At 38.2% G+C, this 21,758-nt stretch overlaps 1 protein-coding gene across 6 annotated transcripts in view; it reads left to right on the plus strand.

Annotated features, from left to right (window-relative positions):
- Nucleotides 1-21,758, plus strand: part of DCAF6 (DDB1 and CUL4 associated factor 6) — a 141,128-nt gene that overhangs the window by 20,608 nt on the left and 98,762 nt on the right. For all 6 annotated transcript variants that reach the window (XM_059412353.1, XM_059412357.1, XM_059412356.1 and 3 more), the window contains one exon: nucleotides 12,622-12,714. In XM_059412353.1, coding sequence (XP_059268336.1) covers nucleotides 12,622-12,714 — 93 coding nt within the window. The remainder of the gene's footprint in view (nucleotides 1-12,621; nucleotides 12,715-21,758) is intronic.

Genomic DNA, 21,758 nt, shown 5'->3' on the forward strand with positions numbered 1-21,758 from the left:
GGTGGCTACAATAACCAAAAAGTTGCTGGAGGGGAGGGGGTGTAGGACACAATTGACATTGAGGAGGGTATGTGTTGTAATGAGTACTACTTATTATATAAATAGGACTGATGAATCACCGACTATACTGAAACAAATAATGTATGTTAATTAATTGAGTTTAAATTTAAAAAAAAAGATTAAGGTGGCTAAAACAAAGACTTGATTTTCTCCCCTAAGTCTGTAACCTTCTACATTTCAGTAAATAGCACCACTATTCAGCCAGTTAAGGAAATTTCAAGTTACCCTTGATTACTCTTTTTCCCTCGATTTCTACATCTGGTCTATCCATAAATAAAGTCTACCTCCAGAATATATCTGAAATCATCCCATTTCTTTCCGTTTTTATGCTACCACCTAATTTAAGTGATCTTGTCTTCCCTTGCCTGGACCACTGCAGTATCCTCTTAATTGGTCTTCTCGTTATACTGCAGACTCATTCAACAGGTCTGGCTTGTGCACATAAATCTGGTCATATTACTCCTTTTATGTTATTTCCTCCTTTTTATATTATATTGTGTTCCTCCTATTTTATATTCCTCCTTTTTCCAACCAGACATACAGTATGGTTGACAAAAGCAGGAAGATTGAAAACTGTCTTGATCTCAAGCCCTATGGTCTGAGTTTGCTGGCTTGTTTTTTGATACTGCGAGACTCATTAGACAAGTAGGGGCCAGCAATTTCTTGACTTGCTAATTTTAGCCATTCTGACTGGTGTGAGGTCGTATCTCATTGTGGCTTTGACTTGTATTTCCCTGATGCTGAATGATGTTGAGCATTTTTTCATGTGTCTGTTGGCCATCTGGATGTCTTTGGAGAAATGTCTGTTCCTGTCTTCTGCCCGTTTCTTGATTGGATTATTTGTGCTCTGGGTGTTGAGTTTTATAAATTCTTTTTAGGTTTTGGATACTAGCCCTTTATCTGATGTTTGAAAATATCTTATCCCATTCTTTTGGTTGTCTTTTGGTTTTGTTGACTGTTTCCTTTGCTGTGCAAAAGCTTTTGATTTTGATGAACTCCCAATAGTTCATTTTGCCCTTGCTTCCCTTGCCTCTGGAGACATGTCTAGCAAGAAGTGGCTGTGGCTGAGGTCAAAGAAGCTGCTGCCTGTGTTTTCTAGGATTTGGATGGATTCCTGTCTCACATATAGGTCTTTCATCCATTTTGAGTCAATTTTTGTGTGTGGTGTAAGAAAACGGTCCAGTTTTTCATACTTTGGAGAAGTATGGCTGTCCAGGTTTCCCAACACCATTTGTTGAAGAGACTGCTTTTTATCCATTGGATATTCTTTCCTGCTTTGTTGAAATCTGTGTAAAATTCTTTCTGTTGGTCTCTTTTGATTTCGCAACTTCGAACATTGTCTCTGTTGAGTTCCTGCTGTGATAGAGGAAGATTTAAACCTACTTCTACAACTCCTACTTTCTTAAATGTAGGCTTCTCAGAATTTTTATATTACTGTTCTCAGTCTCTGTACTGGTCACTTGAATTTTAAACAAGATACAAAAACATCCGTCTGTCTGTCTGCCATTTAGAGACAATGCCTTTCGGACCTTCATTCCGTAAGAGAGACATTTAGTTCTTTCATCCTCCCCTCCACTTTTTTTTTTTTAAAGATTTTATTTTTAGGGGCACCTAGGTGGTTCAGCTGGTTAAGCACCTGCCTTCAGCTCAGGTCATGATCCTGGAGTCCCAGGATGGAGTCCCCCACTGGGCTCCCTGCTCAGCGGGGAGTCTGTTTCTCCCTCTGATTTCTTCCCTCTCATTCTCTCTCTCTCAAATAAATAAACAAAATCTTTTTTTTTTTTTTTTTTTTTTTAAGATTTATTTATTCAACAGAGAGGGAGAGATCACAAGTAGACAGAGAGGCAAGCGGGGCGGTGGGGAGGAAGCAGGCTCCCTACTGAGCAAAGAGCCCAAAGGGAGGCTTGATCCCATGATCCTGAGCTGAAGGCAGAGGATTAACCCACTGAGCCACCCAGGCGCTGGTAAATAAAATCTTTCAAACACACACACACACACACACACACACACACCCCAAAATATTTTGAAGATTTTATTTTTAACTAATCTCTCCACCCAGTGTGAGGCTGGAGCACACTGCCCTGGAATTGCGTGCTCTACTGACTGAGCCAGCCCGGAGCCCCTTTCCCTCTACCTTTTTTATCTCTGTTTCACACCTCCATCAGCTCGGACACTTTTATATCTTCAGGTCAGTTACATGTACCCTTTATTCTGTCATCCTGGTCATCTTCTGTAATTTGTCTATGTACTGCAAAAGTCAAAATTTTTAGTAAACAGTGCTTATAAGTCTTTCTTAATTTTTGTTAAACTTTCATAATAAGAAGAGGATGGAAAGAAAATTTATAAAGAAAACTATATGATAGTGATCTGTCATCTTTTCATAATACTCAGTGGCTCCAAACCCTCCAGTGGGTTTCCAGCTTACTTAGAGTAAACCCAAAGACCTCATTGCTTCCAGCCCTGTGGTTTGGCACTTGCTGCCTTCTCCTCTTTCATCCCTTACTGTGTTTGCTGTTACACTTATTTGTTCCAGTCACACTCATTTCTTTGCTGTTCCTTAAATACACCAAGTACAGTTTTGCCTTAGGTATTTTATGCCTTCTACTCAGAACTCTCTTACCCCATATATTTGTAAAGCTCACCTCCGCATTTCATTTAGCTCTCCATGTTACCTATCAGAGAAGCCTTCCCTGACCACCCTAGTCAGATAGCTCCCCATTCTGATCAGTATCTTTTTTCTTCAGTTTTTTTTCTCCTGCACAGTGCATATCACTATCTGACATCATAATTATACAAACACATTTATTTGTTCATAGAATATATACCTGCCCTGGAACAGTGGGCCAAAATAATACCTTTAGAAATTTATTTACTTTATCTAGTGTCAGGAGAAGGACCTCGTGCATATGTGGCACTTGTGATTGAGGAGGCAGAGTGTGAGTTGTGTGTTAGATTTCATGTCTTCCTTTAAAGATAGGTCACATCTTTCTCCTTGCCCAAAGGAGAATTTTCTAGTATTAATTTCAGATGCATTCTCCCATAATGGACAATTGCCTTTATGATATTCTCAAGTTTTTGCAAGCTGTGGATTCTGTGTCTTCTCATTTTTAAATTTACTTTCAGATTTTACTGAGTATATTCTCAAAATATTTTTCTAAGGATGAGTGGAAAGTAAACTTCTTGCAAGCTTAACCATATTTTTTTCTGCCTTCACACTATTTTTAAAACATGTTGTCCTTTGTTTATCTTGCATTTAATTTTAAAAATAGGTAGTACTTTCTCATTGTATAAAAATAAATTATTTTTAAAAAGTGTATAAAAAGTGGCTTCCACCCTTGTTTCTGTCTCTCCCATTCCTTTCTGCTCCCTAATATGTACAACTACTTGTTAGAGTTTTTTAGATATCTTTTTGTTTTTTTCCGTCTTCCTTGAAATTTATTTACCTATAGCAAGGTGTAAGTTTAAGGTGTACAATGTGATGATTTGTACACAGATACGTTGTGAAATGATTGCAGTAGGGTTAGTTAACACATAGATCGCCTCATGTATTACTGTTTTGTTGCGGTGGTAGTGGTGAGAACATTTTAGATTTACTCTCCTAGCATCTTTCAAGGATACAACATAGTGTTAAATGTAACCGCCAGCCATGCTGCACATTATAGCCCCAGAATTGACTCATCTCCTACATTAGATATATAGGTCCATAGATCCCCGTTAGATCTTCAGAACTCAGCTTGCCCCTGGAAGTTTGTGGTTTTGCAGCAGCAGCATCTCCCAGCTGCTGGCAGCCGCCAGCCATTCTACTGCCTGTTTCTACCAAATGGTCATTTTTAGATTCCACATATAAGGGACATCAGACAGTTTGTCATTCTTGTTTGGCCCTGAGGGTTTATTCATGTTGGTGCAAACGACACGATTTCCTTCTTTTATATGACTAATATTCCATCTCCTATTGATGAAGTTCTAGAACCTAGGTGAGGTTTGGTGGGCTGAGGTCCGGAGCCGACGACCAAGAAAGAATTCTTGAGACCTCTTTGGTGCAAAATGGTGGTTTATTAAAGCACGGGGACAGGACCCGTGGGCAGGAAGAGCTGCTGCCCCGGGTTGTGAGGGATGGCAGGTTCTGTACCCTGCTGTTGGGGGAAGGTGAGGGAAGGGAGCTTTCAGTGGAGTTTTCATATGCTAAAGATGCCTACAAGGTGCCAGGATGTCCCAGGCCTGCCGGAGGCCTTGCCCTTGCTGCTGGATCAATGTTGTCTTTAGACCAGCCATTAACATTAAGATCGTTGGGTGACTTTTTGGTGGGGTGTCACAATCCTGCTATCAATCGTCTTTGTTAGTGAGATTTAGGACCTTTGTAAGCCAAGGGAGACTCCTGTCTAGCAGGATTGTGAGCTCTGCAAGTTAACTATTTGCTTATTGTTCATGGCAGTCAGGGCTGCCTGAGGGAGCTACACTTATGGAGGGGAAAGGGTGCAAGGCGCCAGCTTTTGCTTCGTCCTCAGCCAGCCTCCTGCTCCCTCATCACTATATATACCACATTTCTTTTGTCCATTGCTTCATAGAGAAACACTTGGGTTCTTTCCATGTCTTGGGTGTCGTGAATCCTACTGCGGTGAACATGGGAGGTACGGGTATTTCTTCAAGATAACAATTTCATTTCTTCCAGTTACACCCAGAATAGGATTGCTCCATCATATGATAGTTTCATGCTGAAGTTTTTGAAAACCTCTGGACTGTTTTCCACAGTGGCTGCACCGGTTTACAGCCCTATCCGAGTGCACAGATGCTCCCTTTCCCCCACACCCTCCCCAGCACCTGTTCTCTTGTCGTGTCTGGTTTGATGGTACCGTCCTTGTAGGTGTGAAGTGATATTCCACTATAGTTCTGATCTGCATCTGCCTTCTGATGTGTGATGGGGAGCACCTTTCATCTGTTTTTCGGCTGTGTATACTTTTGGAAAATGTTGATGTAGGTCTTTTGCCCTTTTTTTTTTTTTTAAAGATTATTTATTTATTTATTTGACAGAGAGAGATCACAAGTAGGCAGAGAGGCAGGCAGAGAGAGAGGAGGAAGCAGGCTCCCCGCTGAGCGGAGAGCCTGATGCGGGACTCCATCCCAGGACCCTGAGACCAGGGCCCGGGCCGAAGGCAGAGGCTTTAACCCACTGAGCCACCCAGGCGCCCTTTTGCCCATTTTTAAATCTGATTATTTGTTGTTTTTGTTGTTGTTACAGTGTTGTATGAGCTCTTCATATATTTTGTAGATTAACCTCTTATCAAATATATGGTTTGCATATATTTTCTTCCATTCTGTAGGTTTCCTCTTCATCTTACTGGTTTCTGTGCTGTGCCAACGCTTCCAAATTTGATTTTTCCTTTTTTTGTTTGCACTTTTGGTGTCATATCAAAAAAAAAAACAAAACGCCAAAAACCTCTGCTAAGGGGCACCTTGGTGGCTCAGTGGGTGAAAGCCTCTACCTTCAGCTTAGGTCATGGTCCCGGGATCCTGGATCGAGCCCTGCATAGGGCTCTCTACTCAGTGGGGGGAGGCTGCTTCCTCCTCTCTCTCTGCCTGCCTCTCTGCCTACTTGTGATCTCTGTCAAATAAGTTAAAAAAAAAAACCAAAACTTAAAAAAAAGCACTACTTATGATGAATTTCTATAACCTAGGTGAGGTACGGTGGGCTGAGGTCCAGAGCCAATGACCAAGAAAGAATTCTTGAGACATTTTTGGTGCAGAATGGTGGTTTATTAAAGCACAGGGACAGGACCCGTGGGCAGAAAGAGCTGCTGTCCCAGATTGTGAGGGATGGCAGGTTCTGTACCCTGCGGTCGGCAGGGGGAGGGGGGAAAGGTGAGGGAAGGGAGGTTTCAGTGGAGCTTTCATATGCTAAAGAGGGCCTTAGGAGGTGCCGGAAGACCAGTGTTGTCTTTTAGCAAGCCATTCACATCAGATAGTTGGCAGATACCCGTCCTGCCGGATCGTGATCTCTGCAAGTTAACTGTTTGTTTCTTATGGCCTTGGGGTGCCCAAGGAATGCCACAGACATTACCAAGGGAGGGGAGCAGGTGGAGAGGGGTGCACGGTGCCAGCTTTTGCTTTGTCCTCAGCCAGCTTCCTGCTCCCTCGTCACTAAGACCAAGGTCAAGGAGTTTTTCACTCTGTTTCTTCTAGAGTTTTATAGTTTCAGGTCTTATGTTTAAGTACTGTATCCATTTCAGGTTAGTTTTGTCTTATTTTGCTTGTGAACATCCAGTTTTCCCAACAATTTATTGAAAAGATTGTGTTTTCCCCATTGAGTATTCTTGGCTCCTTTGTTGTAAATTAATAGACCATATATGTTTGGGTTACTCTTTGGGTTCTGTATTCTGTCCCATTAGTCTGTGTCTCTGTTTTTATGCCAATAGTGTACTATTTTGATTACTGTAACTTTGTAATATAGTTTAACTCAGGAGGTATGATGCCTTCAGATTTTTCTTTTCCAACATATCTTTGGCTATTTGGGGTCTTCTGTGGTTCCATATAGACTTTAGGGTTTTTTTGTTTGTTTGTTTGTTTGTTTTCTATTTTTGTGAAAAAATAAGGGATTGCCGTAAGTCCCTCGATGGCTTTGTGTGGTGTGAACATTTAATCATAGTAAGCCTTCCAGCACATGAACTTGGCTTATCTATTTATATGTGTCTTCTTCGTTGTCTTTCATCAATAGTGTGTAGGTCTCAGTGTACAGATCTCTCACCTCATCAGTTAAATTTGTCCCTAAGTATTTTATTGTTTTAGATGCAATTGTAGCTCAGCATCAGGTAGTTTATTGCCAGTATGTAGACATGACATGCAACTGATACTTGTTTGTTGGTTCCGTATCTTGAAACTACTAAATTCATTTATTAGTGCCAACAGTTCTTGGTGGTGTCTTCAGGGTGTTCTGTAGGTAAGATCATGTCATTTGCACACACACAGAGACAGTTTTACTTCATCATTTCTAGTTTGGATGTCTTTTGTCTTTTTCTTGCCTAATTGTTCTGGACAGGATCTAATCCTGTGGTTAGGTAAGAGTGATAAGAGTTGTTAACCTTTTCTTGTTCCTGATTTTAGAGGAAAAGCTTTCAGCTGTTCACCATTGAGTATGATGTCATTTGTGGGCTTGTCCTATACGACCTTTCTTATGGTGAGATATGTAGGCAGTTTGTTGAGTATTTTTATCATGAAAGATGTTGAATTTCGTCACATGCTTTTTCTGCATACATTGAGATGATCGTGTGATTTTTATTGTTCTTTATATTAATGTGGACTGTCACATTTACTGATTTGTGTATACTGAATCATCCTTGAATCAGGGATACATTCCACTTGGTTATGGTGTATAATCCTTTTAGCGTGCTGTTGAATTCGATTTGCTAGTATTTTGTTAAGGATATTTATATCTGTATTCATCAGGAATATTGGTATGTAGTTTTCTTTTCTTGTAATATGTTACCTGGCATTGGTATCAGGGTAATGCTTGCCTCAGAAAATGAGTTTGGGCATGTACCCTCTTCAGTTTTTTGGAGATTTTGAGAAGGATTGGTGTTTATTCTTCTTCAAATGTTTGGTAAATAGTTAAAGCCCCTGAAGCGGGGTGGGGGGGGAGGGGGGGGGGTGGTGTGTTCCATGCCTGCTCTCCATTTGTATAGGAAGAGGAACAGAAAATGAATGGATAAGAGGGTAACTATCGAAATGCCTGAATTCAGCACTAAAAAACGTCACCCATAAGTTTCCACTGCTATTTGATCTCTGAGAGAGTGTAAAAAGCTGGTGTCTCTAATTTTTTTGGTTGTTTTTCAGTGGGTTTTGATTACGGATTCAGTTTCCAGAAACAAACAAACAAAAAATTACTTGGTTTTGGCCTGGATAGATTTTTAATTTTTTTGTGTGTGTTTGATTTAGTCTTGGTGATGAGGGAGCAGGAGGCTGGCTGAGGACAAAGCAAGAGCTGGCGCCTTGCACCCCCTCTTCATCCGCTCCCCTCCATAGGTGTAGCATCCCTCAGGCACCCCTGACTGCCATAAAACGATAAATAGTTAACTTGCTAAGATCACAATTCTACTAGACTGGAGTCTCCCCTGGTTTGCAAATGTCCTTGAGATTTACAAACAAAGAAGTTACCTTATCAATAGCCCAAATTCCAAAGACACAGAACTCAGTTTCTCAAGCCTAATGTCACCCTCCCCTCCATAAAAACCGAAGGAGGCGGAGGTAGAAGAAAAAGTAAATAAAGTTAAATTTCTTTAAACCTAAATCTCATTAACAAGGATGTTTGATGGCAGGAATGTAACATTCCACCAGGAGACTCTCAATTGTCTTTACTTAATAGTAACTAAGCCTTCAATATCCTGATAGTATTCTTTGCCCCAATAGCCCTTTGTCCTCACCTACCCAACTCCTGCGTATATAACCAACCACCCCTCACAACCCGGGGCGGCCGCATCTCTGCCTGCCCAGGGGCCCTGTCCCTGTGCTTTAATAAACCACCATTTTGCACCAAAGATGTCTCAAGAATTCTTTCTTGGTCATCGGCTCCGGACCTCAGCCCACCAAACCTCACCTAGGTTCTAGAACTTCATCATTGGTAGGTTATATGTTTCTAGTAGGTTGTTTAATTTATTGGTGTATAACTGTTCAGTGTATTCTCTTATACTCTTGCATTTCTGTGGTATCAATGGTAATATCTGCTCTTTCATTTATAATTTTTATTTATTTGGGTCTTTTTTTTCCCCTAAAGGTTTATCAATCTTGTTTATTTTTTTCAAAAAACTAGGTTTTAGTTTCATTGATCTTTTCTGTTTCCTACTCTTTCATTTATTTCTGCTCTGATCTTTGTTGTCTCCTTTCTTTTGCTAATTTTGGCCTTAGTTTGTTTCGCTCTTTCCTTTAATGTGTTCTTGTGCTTATTTGTGACCTTTCTTTTTTCTTAGTATAGGCATTTCTTGCTGTAAAATTTCTGCTTATAACTGCTTTTGCTGCATCCCATATGTTTTATTTCTATTTTCATTTATTTCAAAATTTTTTTTTATTCTTGGACCCAAAGATTGTCCAGGAATATGTTATTTAATTTCTACATGTTGGTGAAATTTCCAGTTTTCCTGCTGTTACTTTCTGGTCTTAGACCGTTGTAGTCAGAAAGGTACTCAGTATGATTTAATTCTTTTAAAATTTGCTAATACTTGTTTTGTGACCTCTCATGATTTACCCTGGAGAATGTTCAGCGTGCACTTGGGGAATGTCTCTCTGCTCCTGGATGATGGACTGTTCTGTATGTGCTCTAAAGTATGGTTCAATTCTCATGTTTCCTTACTAATTTCTTGTCTATGTGATTTACCCAGTGTTGGAAATGGGGTATTGAAGTCTGCTGCTGCTGTTTTTGTTGTTTCTTCCCTTAGATCTGATGTAATAATTAAAAAAAAAAAAAAAAAAGTTTAGAGATCCCCTTCTCTGCCATTTGGCTAAAGATCAAGTGTAAAAAACGTTTAGTCATTTTAGTAGATACCTGGTGATACCGTGTGGTGGTTTTGATTCTCTGTCCTGTCTAATTTTTGTATGTTCATCTGTATCTCACAAACTTCCCAAACTCACTTGTTAGTACTAGTATTTATATTTTCTCTAAATTTCTGAAGCTATAGTACAGAATTCTCATTATTTATTTAAAAAAAATGTTTTGGCAGAATTCACCTGTAAAGCCACCTGGACCTGGTTTTCTTTATGGAAAATCCTAAATGCAATCCCTTAATAAAAGTAGACTAAGTATTGAGTAAATTTTGTTTAGCATGTGTGTTTCAGGGATTTTGTCAGTTTTATCTACATTGTTGTATTACTGGCATAAGGTTGACTCTTACTGTTCAGGTATTGTAGAACATGTAATTAGTGATTAATGTTACCCTCTCATTCCTCATGTTGATGGTATATTTCCCCCGTCCCCTTTTCTTTTCTTGATTAGTTAAGCTACATGTTCATTAATTGTATTTGTCTTGTCAGAGAACCAGCTTCTAGTGTTTTTGTGTATTTTTTTCTCCTGTTTTTCTGTTTTCTCTTGTTTCTTGGTTTCTGATCTGATACTCATTATTTCCAATCTTCTTCTGGCTTTGGGTTTCATTTGTTTTTTGATTGGAAACTGAGGTCATTTTTATGAGACTTTTATTTTTTCTAATATAGGTATTTTAATGCTATAAGTTTCCCTTCAAGTTCAGAGTTAGCTGCAACCCAATAATTGGGTTATGTTGTGCTTTCATTTTCATTCATTTCAAAATACTTCCTAATTTATTGGGTAATTTCTTTTTTGAATATCTTGTTATTTTGTAGTTTCCAAATCTTTCTGTTAATGATTTTCACTTAATTCCATTTTGGTCAGAGAACATACTCTGTATTTGAAATTTTTAAAAAATATTGAGATTTGTTTTATGGCCCATAAATATTTTCTATATTTGTAAATATTTTTTGTGTACTTAAAAATATTTAGGGCTCAGGGGCGCCTGGGTGGCTCAGTGGGTTAAGCCGCTGCCTTCAGCTCAGGTCATGATCTCAGGGTCCTGGGATCGAGCCCGGCATCGGGCTCTCTGCTCAGCAGGGAGGCTGCTTCCTCCTCTCTCTCTCTGTCTCTGCCTGCCTCTCCATCTACTTGTGATTTCTCTCTGTCAAATAAATAAATAAAATCTTAAAAAAATATATTTAGGGGTCAGTAGGTTTACTGTCCAACTCTTGATTCTGGCTCAGGTCATGATCTTGGGGTTATAAGATTGAGCTTCAGGTCAGGCACAGAATCTGCTTGAGATAATGTCTTCTCCCTTTCCCTCTGCCACATCTGCTCTTGTGCCTGCATACTTGTGTTCTCTAAAAAATAAACAAATACAATCTTAAGGGGAAAAAAGAGACTGTATTCTGTTTTTTATTTTTTATTTTTTATTTTTTTTTTAAAGATTTTATTTATTTATTTGACAGAGAGAGATCACAAGTAGATGGAAAGACAGGCAGAGAGAGAGAGAGAGAGAGAGAAGCAGGCCCCCTGCTGAGCAGAGAGCCCGATGCGGGACTCAATCCCAGGACCCTGAGATCATGACCTGAGCCGAAGGCAGCGGCTTAACCCACTGAGCCACCCAGGCGCCCCTGTATTCTGTTTTTTAGTTGTTTCAGATGGGATAGTAAATCTGCCTTGACTGAAAGTGGAAGTCTTTCTTTGTTAATTGAGATACAGTTCCTTTATCATAAAATGTACCCATTTTGAGTATGCGGCTCAATTTTTTTTTTTAGTGTATTCATAAAGTTGTTTAGTGTATTCATAAACAGTCATCACCATTGTCTAGTTCCAGTATATTTTCACCATCTGAAGAAAAAGTCCATACCAGTTATCATGCACTCCCATTCCCCTCTACCAAGCTGTTGGCAGTCACCTATCTACCTTCTGTCTCTACAGATATGCCTAGTCTAGACTTTCAGAATACGTGGAATCAGAATATATGGCCTTTCAGACTGGCTTCACTGACTCAGCATAATGTCTTAAAAGTATTTATATGTTGCAGGATGTGTCATGATTTCATTTTGTGGCTGAATAATATTTCATTATATGGATGTTTTGTTATGAGCAAATCGATAATCACATTTTGTTTATCCGTACTTTAGCTGATAAATGTTGGGATTGCTTTCACTTTTAGCTCTTAGGAATAATGCAGCTGTGGGTTTTTGTGAAAAGGTTTTTGTTTGGTACATGTGTTTAGTTCTCTTGGATGTATCCCTTATTGTGAAAATGCTGGGTCATGGGCTAACTTTCATTTTTTGAGGAAGTGCCAGACTGTCTAAATAGGAACACAGTGTTGCACTCCTGTCCTGTCAGCACTGTGTTAGCGTTCCGATTTTTTGACACCCTAGCCAACTCTTACTATTTTCTTCTTTGGCTTTTTTGTTTGTTTGTTTGTTTGTTTGTTTTTGGTAAACCTAAAGATTGATACCTATGTTTCCTTCTAAGAGTCTTACAGTTTGGGCACTTAAGTTTAGATTTTTTGATCATTTTCAGTTCATATTTGTATATAGTCTCCCTTTCTTGAGTGTATCCAGTTGTCCCAGCATGATTTGTTGAAAAAATACTTTCTCCATTGAAAGGTCTTGGACCCCTTGTCAAAAATTACTTGAACATAAATGTTTACTTCTGGACTCTCAGTACCGTTCCATTGATTTATATGTCTGTGATCATGACAGTAGCATACAGCCGTGATTACTATAACTTTGTAGTGAGTTCTGTAAAAAAAAATTTTTTTTTTAGCTGGCCTTGTTTTTTGTGTCTCTGGGTATAAAATGAATTAATTAAAGTAAATTTAAACAATGAAACTTAACAATTCAGACATTTCATTGTCAGTTTATAGAATACAGTGTTTGCTAAATGACAATATGTTTTTTCAATAGATTAACTGGTAAATACTCCTTGGGATAGACACGATTTTATTAGTGATATAAATTTTGAATCATCAGTTAATTGAAAGATAGCATACTTATTTAAATGTCCAGTTTACTTAAATTTATTTTTTGCTTTCTTTTTAGGTTAATACAATCTGTTGGAATGAGACTGGAGAATATATTTTATCTGGCTCAGATGACACCAAGTTAGTAATCAGTAATCCTTACAGCAGAAAGGTAAAGTGGCTTAAAAAGATCTGTAATTTAATGAGAGAAATTAAGAAATTGTAAATAATTATGGGATGGACATTTGTAATGAATATCCTTATTTTGCTCAAGGTAGTTATGTAATTTGGAAGTTAAATCATGCTTACCCCTTAATCTTCTTAGGAAAACAGTAGATTTCACCTAGCATTTGACTCTAGCAAATTTAAATATGCTTCATTTTATTCATGTAGGTAAAATTGCCAAAAGTATCATTATCTCAGTAAACCAATTCTTAAGGGAAAAAAGTCGATGTGATTATTTTTTCTTTCTTTTCTACTCTTCAGCTAAGTGGTTTAAGAAACATTATTTATTCAGTTTTCAAAAACAGTATCTAGGTTCTAGTGAAATGATTCATGATACCTAATACCTTAAGCTGGCATAATCATTTGAGTTTTAGGATTATGTAATTAGAATTACTTTCTGATTTTTATTGGCTTTTCTTCTCTGTATATGGAGACACTATACACCTATTTTTGTATCAACTGATTGGCAGACCAAACTGTTATTTAATAGTAGCAATCTTATAGAATAAATTATTCACGTATTTCTTATTTTTCCACATTTAAACAGTTAAGATTTTTAAATAAATGTTGTGGTCCTTTAACCTGAATGAGATTCATATTGAAGATATCCTTGATTAAAAGACAGGTCATAATTTTATTTCAGAGATAGCATTACTTAATTGTCCTGACTTAGCAGAGGGAAACTTGATATTTTCAAATCCTACTTGTGTTAGGTCTGCAATTACTAGGTCTTTTAAGGAGCCTCTACCCAATTCCAGCCTGGAGCTTAGGGCCTGGATCAGTGGCACATGAAAGCATTCTCATTCCCCAAATGTGGAAGCGCTGCAAAAGGCCAAAAAAACTGTCCCCTTGGGTTTTTATGGGGGCTTCATTACATAGCCCTGATTGACTAAAAGTCTTTGGTCACTGACTGATTAAACCTCCAGCCCCTCTCCACTCTTGTGTTCCAACTCTCCAATCTCAGGATTGCTTCTTCTGGCAATCAGTCCCTAGCCTTTGGTGGGGTCCAGAAGTCATGTTCATTAATAACAAGACACCCATTTCACCTTGTCTCTGAAACATTTTCAAAGAAGACCATATATATATATGAGAAATATATATATATAGTCATAAATATATCTTTGGTCATCTGGATGACCAAAGCTATATTTCTTATAAATCATTATATTGTTCTAGGACAACTTTTTCCTTACAGTAGAGGAAATTTCCTGGAAGGATGTATATGTGGAATGCTTTTTGACTTTCACTATCAGAATTTTAATGCTTACAGTACTCATAGTAGTTGGGTAGACACCAAAGGAATAATCTGTGTTTTTGAAAAGATGCAGTGCTTCACGCTTTAAAAAACAAAACAAAAAACCCAAAAAACTGTAGTAGAATACACTTACCATAAAATTAACTATCTTAATAATTTTTAGTAATTCTGTTTAATGACATTAAGTATATATACATTGTTGATACTGTGGCTACATCCAGCTATAGGATTATTTTCATCTTGGAAAACTGAAACTCTGTACCTGGTAAACAGTAGCTCCTTTTTCTTCTCTCCTCCCCTCCCTTGGCAACCACCTCCTTTTGCCTCTATGAATTTAACTACTCTAGATACCTCATAGAAAGTTTTACACAACATTTGTCTTTTTCTTACTACTTCATTTATCATGATGCCCTTAACATTCAGACATGTTGCAGTATATATCAGATTTTCTTTTTTTTATGGCCAAACAATATTCTGTTGTATGTAAATACCACATTTTTCTCCCCATTCATTTTTCTTTCTTTCTTTCTTTTAAAGATTTTATTTATTTATTTATTTGACAGAAATCACAAGTAGGCAGAGGGGCAGGCAGAGAGAGAGAGAGGAGGAAGCAGGCTCCCTGCTGAGCAGAGAGCCCGATGCAGGACTCGATCCCAGGACCCTGAGACCATGACCTGAGCTGAAGGCAGCAGCTTAACCCACTGAGCCACCCAGGCGCCCAGAAACACTTTTGTTTTTTATAGAGTTAAGAGATTTGAAGTATTCCTTATTAATTGGTAACATACCCTAATTTTATGTATAGTACGTCTCAAATATAAGAGAGAAGTTTCCTTTTCCAGTAATTGTAGTCTAGTTTATTTGGACCAATCCTCCCATTGAAAACTACTAAAATACTCTTGATTAAAGTCTTTAAAAATTGTTGTTAAAGTAACAAGTAACTTTCCTTAATAGTAAGGGATTCTTGGTCCAAAATTGAAGGGAAAAGGTAAGTCCAGAGAAGTGAGCATTAAAGCCACTTTCTTCTCCCTGAAGGTGTTTGTCAATCCAAGCATGTATAAACTTTAGTCTTGATGGCCTTGAAGGTCAAGGTAAGACAGAAACAAAGTTCAGGACCCAAATCAAGTACGGAGTGTATTGATTCCTATAGCAGACTCTCCACGGTATGCTGAGACACTCCTTCCCCCGGCAAAGGACCACCTCCTTAAGGTACAGATGAAACTGAAGGAAGGTAATTACCTTGTAATATCTAATATAAAGGAAGGCCTGAGTGTACCACATATGCAAGATTTTTTTGATTTGGCTTCAGCCAGCTACCTTTAATTTCTCAGAGCATAAGATGTTGTTTCTTTACTCTGTGCTTTTGCTTGCACTGTTCTCTCTTCATGGGATGTTTTCCTGCTTTGGCGAACATCTCCCACCTACTTGGCAAATTTAAATACATTCTTCAGTTCTTGGCTTTTAGCTGTGGTGGTAGGCCTTTCTTGTTGCCCTGGGCAAATGTAGGCACTCCTTCGTCTATGTTCTCATTGTACTTTGTAGATAATTAGATTATTATATTATGTTTGTTTCCATGTTGCTCACCATTAGACAGTAATTTCTTCAGGGCAGTGACAGTTCGTTCTTTTTTGTTTCCTCAACACTTAGTAAGTCATCTGTCACATAGTAGGTGCCCAAAAAATATTAGTAAAGGAAAGGCAAGGAATTTCTGTATTTAATTCCTTAGGTGGGGGTATGAGTTGGCTTCAGAGAGGAGTGATTTTTACCAAGAGATTGAAGAACGGACATTTTCTATCTGGATATTCCTGGACCAAGATTAAGGTTTCCTTTTTAAAATTAAATTAAATTTTAAAATTTATTTTTGTGAGAGGGGGAGAGAGAAAGAGAACACGAGAACATGAGTGGGGTGGGCAGAGGGAGAAGCAGACTCCCCAACAAGCAAAGAGCCGTATGTGGGAATTGATCCCAGGACCCCAGAGTCATGATCTGAGCCCAAGGCAGATGCCCAACTGACTGAGCCACCCAGGCGCCCCAAGCTTAAGGTTTTAGAAACATTGTGTGTGACGTATTGAAAGAAGAAAGAGATACCTGGTTGGCCAGTTAGATTAATCTGATGATCAGTAAAGTCATAGATGTTACACCTAGTTCACATTCACATTTATTAGTAATTCCAGTTAACAATATGTCAGTTACATCTTCAGTTAAGTTACTCTACCAACTTCTGTCTCCCTAGGCCATTATTCTTAGATGTTTCCTGAATAAGTATTTGAAGACATTGATTCAAGGAAGCACAAATAAAAAAATAAATGCAGCTACCAAAAATAATAACCATTTCCAAGTGCATATCATTTTTAAAAAGATCAACCTTGTCACTCTTTACCTCCAGTAGAATATATAGCTGTATTGATTGTATAGATTTAGTATTGACAGCTATACACAAATTCCAGCCTTTGTTGGAATTACTGATTGTATGCACCTGAGTACTTGTTCTTCCAACAATTACCTATTAATTAGGAAGTGAGTGGTTCAGAATGTAGTTAACATGGTAGGCAGTGGTCAGATAGTAGGCTTGATAGGCAGTACTAGGATTTACGTTTTAGTGTGACTGAAATAATTACTGGAGTGTATTAAACATACAGGTGATTTGCATTTTTAAAAGAGAGCTCTGGCTGCTGTTTGGAGGGTGGAGTTGGAGTAAGATTAGAAGTAGGAGATAGGAGGGGCGCCTGGGTGGCTCAGTGGGTTAAAGCCTCTGCCTTCAGCTCAGGTCATGATCTCAGGGTCCTGGGTCGGGCTCTCTGCCCAGCAGGGAGTCTGCTTCCCTCTCTCTCTGCCTGCCTCTCTGCCTACTTGTGATCTCTCTGTCAAATAAATAAATGAAATCTTTAAAAAAAAAAAAAAAAAAAGGAAGTAGGAGATAGGACTCCCTCGAGTAATCCCACTGAGAAGAGATGGTGGTTTGGACAAAGATAATGGCATTGAGGTGATGAGAATTGGTTTGGAATGTGTCTTGGACCTGAATTTGCTGATGGATTTTATATAAATATATCTTATATATTTTGCTATTTTATAGTGGATGAGGGAAAGAGAAATGAAGGGTGCTTTTTTAGTTTTTGACTTGATCAGCCGTGGGGGTGGATACTGCTGCCATTGTGATGAATTTGGAGAACGCTGGAAGGGCAGAAAGTTTGGACGACAACAACTGTTTACTCTTCAAATCTTGATTACTTTAATAAAGAAATCCATATCAGTTTGTGAATAATATGTGATATGTCAGTACACATATTAGTGTATGGAGTGCTTTTGTTTCTGAAGCTATGCATAAACCTGTTAAATGGAGATAAATCATGAACTGTTAAGAATAATGTCTGCTGAATGTGATTAAAGCAGAGACAAAAGGCTATCGGTGAAGAAACTAATACGTACACTGTACGCAGTGACTGTTATATATTTAGCTACTTGGTAAGCCATGCTAAGATACCTGACAGAGTTCAGTAAAGGTCATGAGATCTATCTTGTTTTAAAGGCTTTACATTAATTATTCTCTTAGTTATTTTTTATACCTTAGTCTTCCAGATCTTAGTGTCTTACACTTGGAGAGAGGAAGTAAAGATTTTTAAATATTTCAGTTTTATTCTCCATTGGTTTTGGTTAATGCAGGTGCAAAAAACACCCCTCCCTTTTTTATTTGACCCTAATTATATGTGCATTATATGGAAGATTTACTGTGGGGTAGTTCATGATATTCAGCAAACCCTTCTTTTGGCCATAACCCTGTAATCTAGGTCTTAAATAAAACGGGGAGACTTACGTATTCAGAGTGGTCAAGGTAAACGGCTGCTAATACTCACTCCAGACTTGCGCTGTCGTTTGTTAGGCGTCTCTGGCAAGAGTTTGGCAGTGAGGGTTATATAGTAAATACTTAAAGCTAAACCCAAAACAGAGTTGAAATATATTTTCCTAAGTTTGTTTTAAAATTTTAAAACTTTGGAAAAACAAAACAATAATACAATGAACATCCACAAATAGATTTTTTTTTTTTTAAGCGATGAGCACAAGCTGGAGGCATCATGCATTTAATTCATGAATGCCTTGGTGTTTATCTACTAAAAACAAGAACATTCTTCTTTTTTTTTTTTTTTTAAAGATTTAATTTATTTATTTGACAGACAGAGATCACAAGTAGGCAGAGAGGCCGGCAGAGAGAGAGGGGGAAGCAAGCTCCCTGCTGAGGAGAGAGCCCAATGTAGGGGCTCGATCCCAGGACTCTGGGATTATGACTGGAGCCAAAGGCAGAGGCCTTAACCCACTGAGCCACCCAGGCGCCCCACAGTATTCTATTTTTAAAAATATGTAATACTGAATACAGAGTTGATCCTCATTGCTTGTGGATTTTATATTTGCTAATTTGTTTACTCATGGAAATTTACATTTAACCCCTAAGTCAATACTTGCTGTGCCTTCCTGGTCATATGGCCATGCACATGAGCAGAATGGCAAAAGAACAGAGTCACTCTGTACACATCAACACTCACATTGCCAGCTGAGATAAACAAGACGACAGTCTGATATGCATACAGTATCTTTTTTGTGGTATATTTCATGTCACATTTTTGTATTGATGATTTCAGTTTAAAACGTCCCCAGGTATCATGCTGAAATACTGTCTCATGTTCCTAAGCACCAGAAAACTGGGATGTTTCTTATGAAGAAAAAAATGATATAGGTATAATGCTGTTGGCCATGAGTTCAAAGTTAATGAATCAACAGTATATATTAAATAAGGTCTTTAAACAGAAACATATAAAACAGTGCTGTGTATTGATTGAGGAAGGTGTTGTGGCAAGAGGCTGAAAGGAACCTAACCACACATTTCTCCAGGAGCAGTGGTTCAGTAGTTGTTAATTCAGTATTGGCAGTGACTTATCAGGCAAGACGAGAGTCAAGTATATGCTGTTATAGATAAGATTTTCTATTTGATGATGTACACACATAACATACACATATACACATAGATGGTCTATATGCAGATTTTCTCACGAGTTTATGCTATTCTTTGTCACTGCCATGCCTTTTCAGTCCCAGCTCCATCCATCATTTCACATGTTGTCATATTTCCTTTGTCTCTTTAAGATAGTTCATTCAAATTTTTGGCCTTGCATGATATTAATATGTTACTTGTTTTACTATTGTATTAATATAGAAGAACAGTTGTTATATCAAATGTTTCTCAATTTGGATTTGATTGTTTCTCCATGAGTAGATTAAAATGTAAAACATTTTATTTATTTTAAAAGATTTTATTTATTATTTATTTGACAGAGATCACAAGCAGGCAGAGAGGCAGGCAGAGAGAGAGAGAGGAGGAAGCAGGCTTCTGCTGAGCAGAGAGCCCGATGCGGGGCTCGATCCTAGGACCCTGGGATCATGACCTGAGCCGAAGGCAGAGGCTTTAACCCATTAGCCACCCAGGTGCCCCAATTTAAAACATTTTAGCTAAGAGTTCTCCACAGGTGACATTGTAGTACATGATACGAATTTATCCCCTTACAGATAATGTTAGCTTTGATATCTCCATTGTTTGGTATGTTTACCCTTTGCAATTAATAAGCTGTTTGTGAAGTGGTATGTTGAGCCTGTAAATACTCCCTTTCATAACAATCTTTCTTATATTGGTTTTAGTGTTGATTCTTGCCTTAACCAGTTGTTAAAATGTAGTTACAAAAATGATTTATTTTAAAAGATTTTATTTTATTAATATTTGACAGAGAGAGAAAGATCACAAGCAGGCAGAGAGGCTGGCAGAGAGAGAGGGAGAAACAGGCTCCCTCCTGAGCAGAGAGCCCGATCGGGACCCGAGCTGAAGGCAGAGGCTTAACCCACTGAGCCACCCAGGTGCCCCAAAATAGTGATTTTTAATTGTCATTCCTTCAACATTTATTAACATTATTTTGTAAATAAGGGTATTTCTTTTGTCCCTACAACTTTTTTGGAAAAAATCACTTGAGATTTTAGATTTTTTAAAAAATTTAATCTATTACCGATAATACTTTTTGGTGCTTAAATTACCCCATTTGTTTGTTGGGACATTTAAAGCCAACTTTATGATTTGACATACTCTTATTTGTTTGAGCACATTTTTAAAAGTACATCAGATTCCCACTGCATTAAATTTTCATTGTACATACATGTGGGGGATATATCATGATTTATTCAGTAAATCTCCCATGCTTTGCTGTTATGAATAGCTCATTAAATAACTTTGTGCATTTTCTCTTGTATTGTTGGAGGTGTATCTTATGGGTAAATTCTTAGAAATAGACTTGTTTGGTCAAAGGGTAAATGCACTCGTGGTTTTGTGAAGTATGGCTAAATTCCTCTCTTTTAGTCTTACACCATCTAGTGCTCCCAGCAGAAATGACGAAGAGCCTGTTTCCTGGTAGGCTTACTCACATAATATGTTGTCAGACTTGCATTTTTGCCAATGTGAAAAGTGAGAATTAGTTTCTCAGTGTAACTTCAGTTTGCATTTCCCTTATGAACAAAGTTGGATGTTTTCTCACATTCTTAAAGGCTCCTTATGTATCTTTTTGTGAACTGTGAATTCAGATCTTTTGCCTACTCAAAAAAAAACCCCAGGTTTTGTTAAGTTTCTTTCTCTTCATTTTTAGCACTATTAGGGAGATTTGTTCTTTATTTTCACTATGTGTTGAAATATTTACGTATTTATTTTAAACTTTTTAAAAGTTTTATTTCTATCACGGGAATTCTAGTCTTTATTTTTAAAGATGTTATTTATTTGAGAGATAGCGTGAGCAAGAGAGCACAAGCAGGGGGAATGGCAGAGGGAGAGGGAGAAGCAGACTCCGGCTGAGCCGGGAGCCTGATGGAAGGCTCTATCCCAGGACCCTGAGATCGAGACCTGAACAGAAGTCAGATGTTTAAGTGACTGAGCCATCCAGGTGCCCTGCAGTGTAGAAATACAATTCAGGAAGGAGATGTTGGGATTTCTGCTATAGTTTCATCTTACCATTTCACGATTCATTTAAATTCAGTTTATTTTTCTTTCTTTATCCTGGAAGGGAATAACTAAAAATCCTCTAGTGAACAGTTTCAAAAGTACGTCAGAGGGTTGCCTGGGTGCCTTAGCTCGTTCAGCATCTGCTTTCGGCTCAGGTCCTTCTATCCGGGTCCTGGGACCGAGCATCCCACTGCGCTCCCTGCTCAGCCGGGAGTCTGCTTCTCCCTCTCCTCTGCCATTCCCCCTGCTTGTGCTCTCTCGCTCGCAGTCTCTCTCTGTCTCTTAAATAAAGAAATAAAATCTTAATTAAAAAAAAAAGTTTAGGATAGTCCTTTTTTTCTCCCCACTCCTGTATCTACTCCCCAATTCTAAAAGTAACTTGAAGTTGATTATCTGAGAAATACAGGAAACTATTTTTAAAATAATGAAAATCATCTTCTTTGCTCTGTTTCTGTCTCCTCTTATATATCCAGATCTTACGAATGAGTCAGGTACACCAAATAGAAATATGTGTATTTAATTCTCACAACACTGTTCCTATTGATGGTACTTAATCTTCACATCTCAGAGAGAAAAAAGGAAAATATGTGAGATTCTGATTTTTAAGAAATTATATTAGTTTAAGCCCCTGCCTTCGGCTCAGATCATAATCTCAGGGTCCTGGAATTGAGTCCTGCATTGGGCTTCCTGCTCAGCAGGGAGCCTGCTTCCCCCCCAC

Source organism: Mustela nigripes, chromosome 10 (genome assembly GCF_022355385.1).
Source record: "Mustela nigripes isolate SB6536 chromosome 10, MUSNIG.SB6536, whole genome shotgun sequence".
Taxonomy (NCBI): domain Eukaryota; kingdom Metazoa; phylum Chordata; class Mammalia; order Carnivora; family Mustelidae; genus Mustela; species Mustela nigripes.